Source organism: Lepisosteus oculatus, chromosome 3, assembly GCF_040954835.1.
Source record: "Lepisosteus oculatus isolate fLepOcu1 chromosome 3, fLepOcu1.hap2, whole genome shotgun sequence".
NCBI lineage: Eukaryota > Metazoa > Chordata > Actinopteri > Semionotiformes > Lepisosteidae > Lepisosteus > Lepisosteus oculatus.
The window spans coordinates 74,320,356-74,333,212 of NC_090698.1; the positions used below are offsets into that span (position 1 = coordinate 74,320,356).

The window sequence follows — 12,857 nt, forward strand, 5'->3', positions numbered from 1 at the left end:
CACAGTGCCAAAAATACTATGCAGGGAAGTTTAAATCTCCAGGAATATAACATCATCTTGGCTGCACACCTCCCTGATCTCATGTCTGTGTTAGCTGCTCTGTAGGCACACTTGTTGTTAAGAGCTCTAAGAGCTCCTGTTTTCCAGTTGAACCAGCAAAGATTCTGAACTGCTGGTACCCTCCCTCCTCAGCTCTGGACTGCAGGTTATTTTCACTGCTGCAGGTATTGTGTGCTGCACCTCGAGTGAATGTGAAGGCTGTTCTCTTCGTTTCTCTGTAACAGTAGATTGACTGTATTATAACTTGTGCACCCACAGCAGAAAACACCGCAGGCAGTGCACAAGAAGCTACATGCCACCTTCCTCTGGGGCAGAAGTTGCACCTGATTGTTTCCAGCTGAAAGAAGGATAATAACTGCGTTTAAGACCGAGTTTTGCATTTTCCTGCACAGACCTTCTTGAGTCTAGACAGGGAAAAACAAAAGCAGTAAGAAGTATACCCTAGTGCATTGTGGGACTGTGAGCTTACACATGTTCTTTAATGTAAGTACCTTTGGCTGTGATCTCAGTGAGCAGGATGTTGTTGCACAAACTTGTGGTTTGTCAGACGAATTCATGTACTGAAAAGAATGTCAAGACCAGACAGGCTAGAGGAACAGAATCTCTTCACTGCTGGAAGGATGATCTTTGGAATATCATACCCCCGATAAAGTAAAACCTTTACAAAGCCCTAGCAATGCTCAAAGGAAAGGACATGTAGAATTTTTTTTGTTGTACATCTTTTAATCATGGGAGTCTGAATTAACTACTTCCTTACTTATGTAGTGATTCTTATTCCAGAATACTTCAGAGTCTACACTCCATGGAGACTCGCTTCAACCCCCAAAATAGTGCAGACCCACCTGGGAGACACACAGCGGCCATTCTGCACCAGCAGCCCCACCTGGGAGACACACAGCGGCCATTCTGCACCACCAGCACCACTGCACACAGATCAGGATGGAGAGAGAAGCTGCTGTATCAGGTGAGTTAGTGGTTAGTGGGAGTTTTTGTGGGGACAGTTTGTATAAATGCACAGTAGGATTGAGCCAGGACACCAGGGTAGACACACTGCTCTTATGACATTGCCTTTGGATCAATGACCAGGTGGTCAGAACTGCAGAGCGATTGGTAACTGTTTCCCACCATGGTTTTCCATCAAAGATGCTCTTTTCAACTCTGTCACACCTTGTCTCCCAAGCTCATGAGGAACATGATGGCCAGCTGAACTGAGTCTCACCCTGCTCCCTGCTCCCTGCACTTCCCAATCTCTGGGTTGCCATGATCCTTACCAAGAATAAAGAGCTTTCTGATAAAGGTTGGATGGATTTAAGATAAATTTCGATCTTTCTTTAGCTCTTTTAAAAGTTAATCATCAAACTGGGTAGAGGAAAACAATGCTTTTAGACTGGTTCTTATCAGATAAGGTCACGAGCAGCACTTAGCTGAGCTTAGCTGAACCTGTTCTAGAGTATGATACAGTGTACATTTTGCCATTTTGAACAGCCTTTGAAGCCAATGCTTTTAGAACATATTGGAGGATTGATAACACTAGTTTATGAAAGAGAAGGAGTCTGGTACATTTGTAGACATCAGCCATGCAGAAAGTATACTGGATAGACATTTATTTTGGAGGAAGCATTCAGTTAAGTCAAAAATAAGCCTGGCACTGTCCCTAAGCCAACCTTACAGAGGGAACTGGCCTGCTGTTGATCTTTCTTTGCAAATAAACATGCACCCTCCTCCTCCTGTCCTCATGCTGACCAGTTTGTCCTGGGGTTGTCTCAGACCGCTGTGGAGCAACCCAAGAGCTGAGCCGGTGGGTTCGCACTTCCTGGTGTGTGTATCAACGTCTTCAGCAGCGGGAGTCAGGTGGGAGTCAGCAGTACGATTCCCTGGACTCAGGGCCTCGAAGACAGCCTCTCTGGAGAGACAGGATCCTCTTCACTGGGATGTCTGGAGTCCCTGGGGCATCCCACCAGCTGTACTCCGGGGAGAGGACCCTGGTGGGCCTGCTGTTGATGAGGTAGCGATTCAGGTAGCTCTCCTCGAACTGGAATGCGTGGAAACTCTTCTCCATGTCCTGGAGGATGAACCTGGAGCAGACCAGGGCCAGCTGGTAAACCTCGGCGCGCAGGCCCCCGAAGAACTCAGAGGTGTAGTAGTAATCGCCTTCCGAGTCGTCGACAAAGGCCTTCGAGTCCTCCCTCTTCTCGTAGGGGAAGGTGTAGAGGGGTCTGTTGTAGTACTGAGGGTGAAATGTGGCCACTAGGTCGCCTAAAATCTCAGCCCCCACTGGATTGATGAACTCCTGGTCCACGTCAGCGCAGAAGACGTAATCCACATCGTGCCGGATCAGCTCCTTGATGGCGCTCCCCAGGAGAGACATCCTCGTCTTGGAGAGGTGGACCCAGTCTGGTCGCTCTGCGATGTAGAAGGCCTTGAGCTCCCTGCCGGCTCTCAGGGACAGCGGGGTCACCCCCCGCAGGTTGTCCGTCAGTATGTAGTACGTCACCACGTGCCCCTCCAGGAAGTACCTCTCCGCCGACGTGACGAACCGCTGCAGGTAGTGGGAGTACTTCCCCACGACAAACACCACCAGGCCTGTGCGGACGGCCTGGGTCTCGAATTCTCGCCTCCTGCGCTGGGATTCCAGGCTGCCCCCCCACACAACGGGCGCGCCCCAGGCGGTGAGGTTGAGGACGGGCCCAGGCCCTCGTTCTCCGGAGTCAGGTGTGTAGCTGACTGTGGGCGGCTCTCTGGCGCTTCTCTGGAACAGGTGTGGCTGGAGGAAGTCTGAAAGCAGGAGATGCAGATGAAGTGTTACCCAAGGGTATTTTCACGGTCAGGGAACTTTGTTTCTGTACATAAAGCCTTTTTAATTTACTCAAAATAATAAGGCAAACGCAGTGTTATGTTAAAATTGGGAATGAACTACACTGACAGGCTGGAGGAACTAAATATTTTTAGTCTTGTTTCAGGTACACTCTCATCAAGTAGTATACTGTGCTCTCATTTACTACCAAACAACTGTTGTTTTGCTGTATTCCAAGGTCGTAAAGCTTTCTGTCCTACATGAAAATGTCATTTCAAACCCAATGCTACTAAAACCGAGACGAACAAAATCTATTTTATAATGAAAAATCAATATTTTACATTTGCATAGCACTACTGCCCCCCTGTGAAAACCTATTGTTTATTTGAACAATTTAATTTATTTGTATTCATCATAAAGCTGACTTAATTTTTCATACTAAAATTAAGGCAATCGTTGAAAATCTTTGAATACACATCATTCTTAACTGTGTATATTTGAAGTGTAGCATTTTTCCAATTCTACGTTTTGCTATTAACAGATCTTGGAGATGCAAATAATTTGATCACATTTTCTCAAATAGTGCCCACCGTGAAGTGGTTCTGTCCTCATCAAGCCTCCCACAGATTTAGTTTATTCCTTGTAGCCACTTTACAACAAAAGGGCAAGAACCCATTGTTCTGTTTTCAAGTTGAAATTCAAAAAAGAAAGATTCAACAAGCTGAACTTTGAGTACAGATTCACACTTAAATCTCCCGCAGGGCTGTTTCAGTCTAACGTGCAATTTTGACTTGATAAAATCCAAGTCTCTTTCTCTCATCGCGGTCTCAAGGGGCTGACTAACACCAGCGCTGCAGTTTCTCCGTGTCCGTAGCTGTGTGTGGAGTGTCCCTGCGTCGGCTGCTTTCTGCTCCAGGCGATTTCTTAATCACTGGGTTGTTGATTTCAGTTTTCTGTTGGATTGCACAAGCTGGTCAGGTCTGCTCTCATACAGGTGTGTGAGCTGAGCTCCAGTATCACCAGCTGGACTAGAACAAACACAGACTCACTGCGGAAGGGTCTGATACAGGCCCATTCCCACCTGTGTCAGTTCGCCGTCAATAAATAACCCGTTGAGAGCCGGTTCGGCAGAAGTAAACAAGGCAATTCTTAATTAGCCAGTGAGGAGAGGCTGAATACAGTTTTGTGTGGTAATGTTGCTGGAGATAATGCACTTGAACTAGAGTATTGCTGAAACCAGGGAGGGCAGAAAAGGGTTAAACCAGCATGAAGATCAGTCTTAGGCGCCAATCACACCAGCCATTAAGGGCCCCATTAGGAAGCAGAGCACAGGGGTCCCCAGGAGCGGGCTGAGACCAGCAGACTAAGCAACACAGCTCCGCGCCCCAGTGCAGACCAGGTGTGCCCCAGCAGCCGAGGCCACAGGAAAAGTACTGGAAGTTTGAAGTGGGATATTTTGTATTAATCTACTGAGCACTGGTTCTGAAAGTTCTTTATGTGATAGATTTCATTTGACATTTCATTCCTGTTTCTGTTCGGGTTATATTTATAGATATAGAAAAAAGAAAACAAATACAGAGCAGGAATAAGAAAATACTCCACAGAAAGAGGTGGCCTAATCATTTCTTTGGCTGGTTATTGCAGTTTTGATTAAACTGTTGTCAGGTTGGTCAAGCGTGATAAATCCATGTATAACAGCCGCTGGTTCTGTCAGTTTCACAGCATGTTTAAGACAAAGTGCATCTACTACTTTAGCCACACTGAAGATATTACAAAGCGTAATTGCTTTAACAAAACGTTTGAGTTAATCCTTCTCAGCCTCAATCCTTGTCAGGCGGAATGAGTCAAGAATACTTGCTGCTAAGTGGGGTTCACGATATCTGAGTGTGAGTGCTCCTGAGAATCACCGGAGGAGCGAAGGTAGTTTCAGCTTCTGTGAACTCAGCACAAGACTATGCAGGAGCCCCCAGGGACGAACTTACAGATGAGCCCGGCAAGCCCGCAGCAGAGCAGGACAGCCTGTCTTCTGGTGAGTCTCTCCAGCCCTGCAAAACAGCCAAGACATCGATTAGTAGGGCTGGAACTCCTGGACAGCCTTCAACTCCCTCCGCGGCTCGGCTGCTCTCTGAGGATCGAACTGAAGAGTGAAGAAGAGAACCTCAGACATACATGTAATGGGGTCAGGTGTTTCCCCCACGGAAGTCTGTGAAGAGTACATCCCACAATATTCTTTTCTTCTTCTATAAAAAACTGTCTCACGTCCTAAGCTTCCCCACAGTGAGGTAACAGAAGCCACATGACACACACATTACACAATATACAGTATATGATATATACACACAATACATGACTGTATATTGTGCTATAGGCAGAAGTAAATTTCCAGCTTTTTAATACTGAAGATGATGAATGTGTTACAGACATGTCAGTCCATTCACCATGACAAGCAGCACTCTTCATTCGCAGTATCTGTGTTATAATTTTAGTTATTGCTTTATATTTTTATAACTCTTATCATGCTTTAGGAATATAATATTATATCCCTGATCTATTCCCTTATAGGTCTCTAACAGGCAACGTTACAATGAGTGCAGAAGGAGCTGGAAATCCAGGGGAAGTGTCCGGTTATCTCACAGCATTGCTCCACGCTTGGTATCAGTATCAGTCTTCTGCACTCGCTGCGTCCGCAGGGCCAAGAGACCACTTCCAGATAATTCCTGCTCGCAGCATCATTATCTCCATACAAAGGCTACCAACATCCATCCATTTTACCATTACCAGTACTTCCAATTCAGGGCTGCAGGAGAGCCAGAGCCTATCCCAGCAAGTAACTGGTGCAGGGCAGGGTACACCCTGGATGGGACGCCAGTCCATCACAGGGCACACAGACACACAGACACACACACACACACACACACAGACACACACACACACACACACACACACACACACACACCAGGGCCAGTACACCACAGGACACACACACACTCACACCAGGGCCAGTCCATCACAGGACACACACACACTCACACCAGGGCCAGTCCATCACAGGACACACACACACTCACACCAGGACCAGTCCACCACAGGACACACACACACTCACACCAGGGCCAGTCCACCACAGGACACACACACACTCACGCCAGGGCCAGTCCATCACAGGACACACACACACTCACGCCAGGGCCAGTCTACCACAGGACACACACACACTCACACCAGGGCCAGTCCACCACAGGACACACACACACTCACACCAGGGCCAGTCCATCACAGGACACACACACACTCACACCAGGGCCAGTCCACCACAGGACACACACACACTCACACCAGGGCCAGTCCACCACAGGACACACACACACTCACACCAGGGCCAGTCCACCACAGGACACACACACACACACACCAGGGCCAGTCCACCACAGGACTATGATAATGATAATGATAATCCTTGATCCACCTTTCCGTCAGGCTACTAAAACACCGAGTGAAAAACACACAGGCCTTATACACCTGAGAAGGCTTACAAACATGAGCCTGTTTATACTCCCCAGCAAAGGAAACTACACAGCAAAGTCAAAATTGTACACTCAGTCTGACTGCATTTCTTTTAATCTTTTTAAGATTAATATGACTGATGAGTACAATGTGATTTACATTTGGTGGGCACCTTTGTAGGAACTTTGATAGTCTGCATTTCCTAGGGAAAGTTTGCATAACCTTTAATTCCTGTAAGAAATCACCAGAGCGAGTTACCATTTCAGAGTCACAGTTGCGGTCTCTCCCCCACTCAGACCACAGCAGCCTTCGCTAGGGGACAAGGCCCCCATCTCTGGTGCTGGCCTGCAGCTACAAGGAGGAAAGAGACGTCTGTGGTGTTGTGAATAGGCAGGGCACCGCTCAGGTCGACTTTCACTGGCTCTCCTCCTGCTCTGGGCTGAAATGCATGACGCTGGTACTCCAGTCTGGCAGCTGTACCATGCACATATGCCACATCTTTCAAATGGGAAAGCACTCAAATAACACACAGTACAAGCACTGGGGCTTTAGCCGTTGAGGAAACACCCCCCCTCGGACTGCCAAGGCAGGAATATGGCGAGGCTCGGGGCTGGCCGAGCGCTGCTGGGCTGGCGGTGAGCCTCTGAGCTCTCCCTGCAGCTCCGAGCCCTCCTGCCACTGTTTACCTTCGGCCTGTGTTCCTGTCAGCTGCTTCCTGACAAAACAGCTGCTACAGACACAAGCAGAAATGCCAGAAAGATCCGGTCAGCTGAGGAAGTGAAGGGACACAGCAGCTAATGCGCAAGAGGCACACACTGCCTAATAAACTCGTACTGCTTGTCGTCACTGGTGGGTGGTGCGCAGGCAGGCTGCTCTCGAAGCCCCCGAGGCCTACTTGAAATCTCACCTCACTCCTGTAAAATCACTCGCCTCAGTGGCTCGACACAAGGATATTATTATGCCCAAACACAAGTGCGGAGGGCTCCGTGTGCAGGAAAGCCCTCGCGCAGAGCGGAGTCCAGATGCTGCCGCGCGGATGAGGGCTGGTAAAAGCACAGGGAAGAGCGTGTTGGAAAGAGGGGCTGGCGGCCGAGCTGCAGGGAGAAGAGAGCGCGGGCTGCGGCAGGAGGACGGCGAGCTGGCACCACTGACCTGAGAGGCCCATCTTGTGCAGAAGCCTGCCCATCGTGCTCCAGGACAGCTGTGGCCGTTCCTCTGCAGGAGCGGGTCAGGAGTGTGTGCGCTCAGAAAGCTGGGAGGAGGAATGTGAGCTGGAGTCCTGGACGGCGCCCAGCGGAGTCCAGATGTTGCGAATTGAGAGTGGGGGAGCGCGTTAATCCCCAAAACACTCTCGTCACGTGTCTTAAAGAGCCAGGCTCCTCTCCAAAGGGCATCACAACGCCCATCAAAGTTTCTTTTCCTAATTGCCTCCTGTGTGAAATTCTCTCCAACAAGCACAAACACCTCCCCACCAGCTTGGCGTCTGCTGCTGCACCTCTGTTCTTAAAACTCCACAGTTATTCCTGTGCTCCAGAAAACTCCAGAGTCATTCCTGTGCTCTAGAAAACTCCACAGTTATTCCTGTGCTCCAGAAAACTCCAGAGTCATTCCTGTGCTCTAGAAAACTCCACAGTTATTCTTGTGTTCCAGAAAACTCCAGAGTTATTCCTGTGCTCCAGAAAACTCCAGAGTCATTCCTGTGCTCTAGAAAACTCCACAGTTATTCTTGTGCTGGGAAGCAACACTCTCAAAACCGCCAGCATGGATGAGGAGGGCGCTGAAGCAGCAGGAGAAGGGAGTTAGTCTGATGTCTGACGAAGCTGCTGTACAGAGGAACGGGAACACAGGAGGATCTTTTCGGAGCGGGAGGCGAAGAAAACAGTTCCACAGTCTGTTGAGGGTGGTGATGGTAGAAGTGCAGGACTCTTTATTTATGTTGTGAAGTCTTTCTTTGTCCCAGTCCCTTCAACCAGGGATACTCTAATAAAGATACTGATGGTGGGGACCTGGCATCCCTGTCTAAGTTTTGTTCTCCAGGAAAATAACGTTGAAACATGATCATTGATTAAATAAGTCGCAATAAACACGCAATGTTTTAATCAAACTCACTCACTCAGTGTTCTCGAGCACTTGAAGGCTGTATCATCCAGCTCCTTGTCCACGGTGCTGTAAATGAGATACATGTTACACAGTAGCATTGCAGTTAGTGCTGCCATGTCACAGCTCTTGTGTCCTGGGCTTGATTCCTGACCAGAGGCCTTGTGTGTGGAGTTTGCACGCTCTCTCCGTATCTAAGAGGGTTGTTTCCAGGTGTCCCAGTGGACACTAAGTAAATAGATGTCTCTAAATTGTCTGGCATCCCTTTCAGGGAGTAGTACTGCTTCCTGTGCCTCTGGGATGTGACTGTAGGACAGCAGACCCTGAACAGGAAGAGGCTTTGTGGCAGTGGAGAGATGACAGTAGGCATGTGCTGATAACTCACAGCAGTGCTGGTGAGGAATATTATCACCAGGGAGCTATGGGTCTCTGACTGCAAAGTGGATCCTGAGCTTTTGAATCACTGACAAATTTCACCTGCGAAAGTTAATACTGTGTCTCTACAAAGAAATCCATTGACACAGTCAGGTCACAGCGCGAGAGAGGTAAAGATATCATCATGGCAGTATGTGAGGGACTGCTGAAGCACCGAATGAGGGTTCAGGACAGCAGCAACAACACAGGCTCCCTTGTTTCAGCATGATAGTCCAGGAGCTGGAGGACTGCAGGATCATTTGGGACCAGTGTGAAGGCCTGAAGGACAGAAACATTTCTCCATAACTACAGTGCTGTTTCTTTGACCAGACAGAGAGCAATTCAGAAATCAGAGGCTGTTCAGTATTTATCTTTTCCTAAAAAAAGTTCAAGGACGGGTATTTTTGGAACTGGCTGAGGTGCTGTGAGAAACTGGAGTAAATTGATTCATCTTCTGCTGCTGACACCCTGCAGGTCAAGCACAATGGCTCTCCTGACTCAGGCCACGGACGCACGCTAGATGTAGATGCTGCAGTGCTGTTGCGCTCTGGGAGTCTTATCTTACACCGTCAGTTAAACAGTCGAGTGTGACCCCGCCTGCACTGAGATATGCAAACTCAGGGGGATGTGAGCGGAGGCGAGCCGCGCTGTCCCGGCGAACGTCACGGAAGGAGAGCCGGGGGCTGCTTCCTCAGCTGACGCCGCCTGGCTGTCTGTGAGGGCAAACGGCTCCCCGCGCTGCGGAGGGCTTGAGAGTGGACTGGTATGTGGGACGTGTGGGGCAAACAGAGAGGAATTCCACAAAATTCCACACCTTGGTCCCTCCTCCCGGGAGACACCGGCTTGTGCAGCTGCAGCTCCTGCCTGGCATGCCCCCAGCTGAGCTCTGGCCGCTGTGGAAACTGACTGTCGAGCCAGGAGCTCCCGCGTCTGTGTCAGGCCTGTGTCCGGGCAGAGAGAGGTCCGCTGAAATGAAGGAACTGAGAGCTGACATGGACTTTCAGCAGATCCAGGAATGTTCATTTATTTGAATTTAAGTTTTGTGTTTTATCCTATCAGGTCATGTAGGGAATTGTTTGTTTGGCCCCTGATTTGGAGCCGATTCTGATGTCGACCCACTTACTCAGGGTGTTCCCCAGGGTCTGTACTGGGACCTTCACATGTTGCCTCTTGGCCCAGTTATTCTCCATCACGGACTTCAGTTTCCCTGCTGTGCTACAAACAGAGTCTCAGGTCCGTTTGTAGAGCAAGTCAGACTACTTGCAGTGTGTGCAGGCATGTCTGCTGTTAAGATACAGTATGTGAAATTGTGACCGAGCTGTTCCCTGTGCACAACAAAAACCATGTTTGAGGACATAAAACATCGGAGTTACCCTGCGTGTTTTGAAAGCATGCTAGGAACATCACTAGAGCCTCTTCCACTTCATTACTGACAGCCAGCGCACACAGCCCCTTCCCTAACAATAAAAACAGCCCTCTATTGAACCTGGTCCATCTGTTGAACACTGGAGGAGAGGCTGATTCCTCATTTACAGGATCCGATGTGGGCAGTTTGGGCTCAGAACTTCAGGAGCTTCCAGCTAGAGAACCTTCTGAGAATTCCTCATGGAGAGTCCCAGTCCCAGTGCAGCATCAGGAATGATGTAACCTGCTGTGCTGGACTCTTCCCTGAGTTTCAGGATCTATGAGGTGTTCCGTAATTATGCTGCAGAGATGTCTTGTACAAGTAAAATAGTTTTTGATACTTTGGAGACTGTTTATTCATTGTTAAAATGCTGTTGGACATGTCTGTCAGATGGAGGAATAGCGGAAGACCCAGGTCTGGCCGCTGCTCCTCTGAGGAAGGAGTGACCAGTGCAGGAATCAGAAGAAACTGCTCAGGATGACTCAGCACCGAAGAGCCCTCCAGCACTGACTCAGCAAACCATGACTCAGCAGCCGCCACCTTGTGCACTCAGGAGAGGCAGATAGTTAATCCTGGAGCAGCTGTGCCTGGCCGAGAGCTATCTGTAAGGTGATAACCAAACCCTAATCCGACAAGAACCAGAACATTAGCTCTGGAACTTTCTCTGTGAACAGACTGGAGATTGAAGGGGTTTATATGTTTGTTTTCAGAAAAAGATCAGTCATTAGGTGCAATGCCTTCTGTGTAGAATGGGGCTTTTGCACGGTCAAAATGCACTAACCCAGAAGATATAAAGTGTAAAAGCAATCCGCTTTCAGATTCACAGGAATAAAATCGCTTCACACCAACACAGTCAGGGCCCAAGCTGGAAGCCAAACAGAAGCAACTCACTGGGAGGTGATCCAACACCTAAACAAAATCCAGTAATGTTTCCTGAATACATCTCACTCATGCGTCACTATAGGTCCGTCTCCAGTTGGAATATAGACAGGAGCTGATCAAGATGACACAAAGGCCTACTCTCTCAGACATAAGGTGAATTTAGAGACACCAGTTAACCCAGACAGCATGTTACTGAGAGATGCAGGGAAACCTGAGCACCTTGAGGAAAGCCACGTATTTATGGAGGAACATGCAAGCTCCGTACAGAGGGTTGTTGCACAAATGAAAGATTTCACTTTCTTCATTGTCACAGTATACAGTATTTCCAGATTGTTAAGTATATCAGATTTAAAAGTTCATTACCAGCTCTTGTTTATTTTTTTTTACTTTAATCTAATAATTCTTGCTAGTTGAAAATTTTTCCCAATACCTTCTTCCACCGGTTTGAAGTACAATCAGTGAAAGCTAAGGTTGCTGCTGGAAGAGGTGTTAGTGGGGCCAGCAGGGGGCGCTCACCCTGCGGTCCATGTGGGTCCTAATGCCCCAATATAGTGACGGGAACACTATACTGTAAAAAGATGCCGTCAAACCTGAGGTCCTGACTCTCTGTGGTCATTAAAAATCCCAGGGGGTTTCTTGGAAAGAGTAGGGGTGTAACCCCAGTGTCCTGACCAAATGTCCCCCTGGCCTTTACCAGTCATGGCCTCCTACTAATCCCCATCTCTGAGCTGGCTTCATCACTCTGCTCTTCTCCCCACTGAGAGCTGCTGTGTGGGGAGCGGACTGGCGCATCAACCAGGTGGGGCTGCGCACTGGTGGGGGTGGGGGGGGTCCCCATGACCTGTAAAGCAAGTGCGAGGAATTATTATTGTTACTTATTGCTCGGCTACATTAAAGCTTATTAGATTGAAGCTTGAGCATTGTTTCAGTGCAGTGGTTAAGATTTCAAGGGAATTGATTAATTTCAGATTGGTGGAGTGGTGTTAGTATTTATTCCTGCTGCTCCACCGATACCAAGTCACAAAATGAAACTGCTGTAGAAAAGCCATGAATAAGTGTTTGTACTCCACCTGGTGGTAGTTCTGGGGGACTGCGATCCATATTTCATGATATCCGTGAGCTCCAGAGACTGCCGCCAGGAGTCAGTGAGTTAGCCTGGAACTGAAGACACATTGGTTACAGACACCGTCACAGACAAACGGAACTGGACAGTTAACACAACCTGCAACACCAACCAGGAAAGAATCTGAAGATGAATGAGAAAATGCAAAAAATTCCTGAAAGTGATTCATATTTCAATAACTGTATCAACCCTCAATACTTCAGCAGGGACATAGATGGTCATTGCATACCTGTAATATTTGTTCGGCAAAAGACATTATCCAGCCTCAACAAAAAGTCCAATATTCCCTGTAGGTGGGGTGAGATATAACACATTTTAGATAGTCTCATCTATTTCCAGGACAGATCTATATATAGCAATGGCTTAATCTGCAATAGGCCCACAAATCATTTTAGTACTAATCAAAACAACCAAAACAAAAATAGAAACTCCTTTTCAGAGTCCTAACTATACTTTAATAAACTTCTTCCCCATCTAGAAATGAGACAGGACTTACCCAGGAAGTCACTGAAGTTTGACTCAGCCTCTCCCCCAGCCCATCTGCTGTAGCACTGGGGCCTGCAGCTGTACTCAATTAC

The 12,857-nt window shown here is 48.2% G+C and overlaps 1 protein-coding gene and 1 long non-coding RNA gene across 3 annotated transcripts; both read right to left on the reverse strand.

The window, feature by feature from the left end:
- Positions 1 to 762: 762 nt before the first annotated feature.
- LOC102685500 (globoside alpha-1,3-N-acetylgalactosaminyltransferase 1-like) lies at positions 763 to 8,049 on the reverse strand. Of its 2 annotated transcripts, XR_011189128.1 has the most exons (4): positions 7,511 to 8,049; positions 4,837 to 4,899; positions 944 to 2,835; positions 763 to 902 (listed from the first exon to the last, which is right to left on the reverse strand). XR_011189128.1 is itself a non-coding variant. In XM_015360051.2 (3 exons), exons 1-3 carry the CDS (start codon positions 7,542 to 7,544, stop codon positions 1,919 to 1,921), a joined length of 1,014 nt encoding a protein of 337 aa, XP_015215537.2. In that variant the 5' UTR covers positions 7,545 to 8,049; the 3' UTR covers positions 763 to 1,918. The 2 variants fall into 2 exon arrangements, 1 of the variants encoding a protein (XP_015215537.2); XM_015360051.2 differs by having other exon boundaries at positions 763 to 2,835.
- A 3,594-nt stretch (positions 8,050 to 11,643) lies between these two features.
- LOC138237873 (uncharacterized) lies at positions 11,644 to 12,857 on the reverse strand. Its single transcript, XR_011189198.1, has 3 exons — positions 12,776 to 12,857; positions 12,227 to 12,317; positions 11,644 to 11,997 (listed from the first exon to the last, which is right to left on the reverse strand). It is a non-coding gene; the product is annotated as an uncharacterized lncRNA (long non-coding RNA).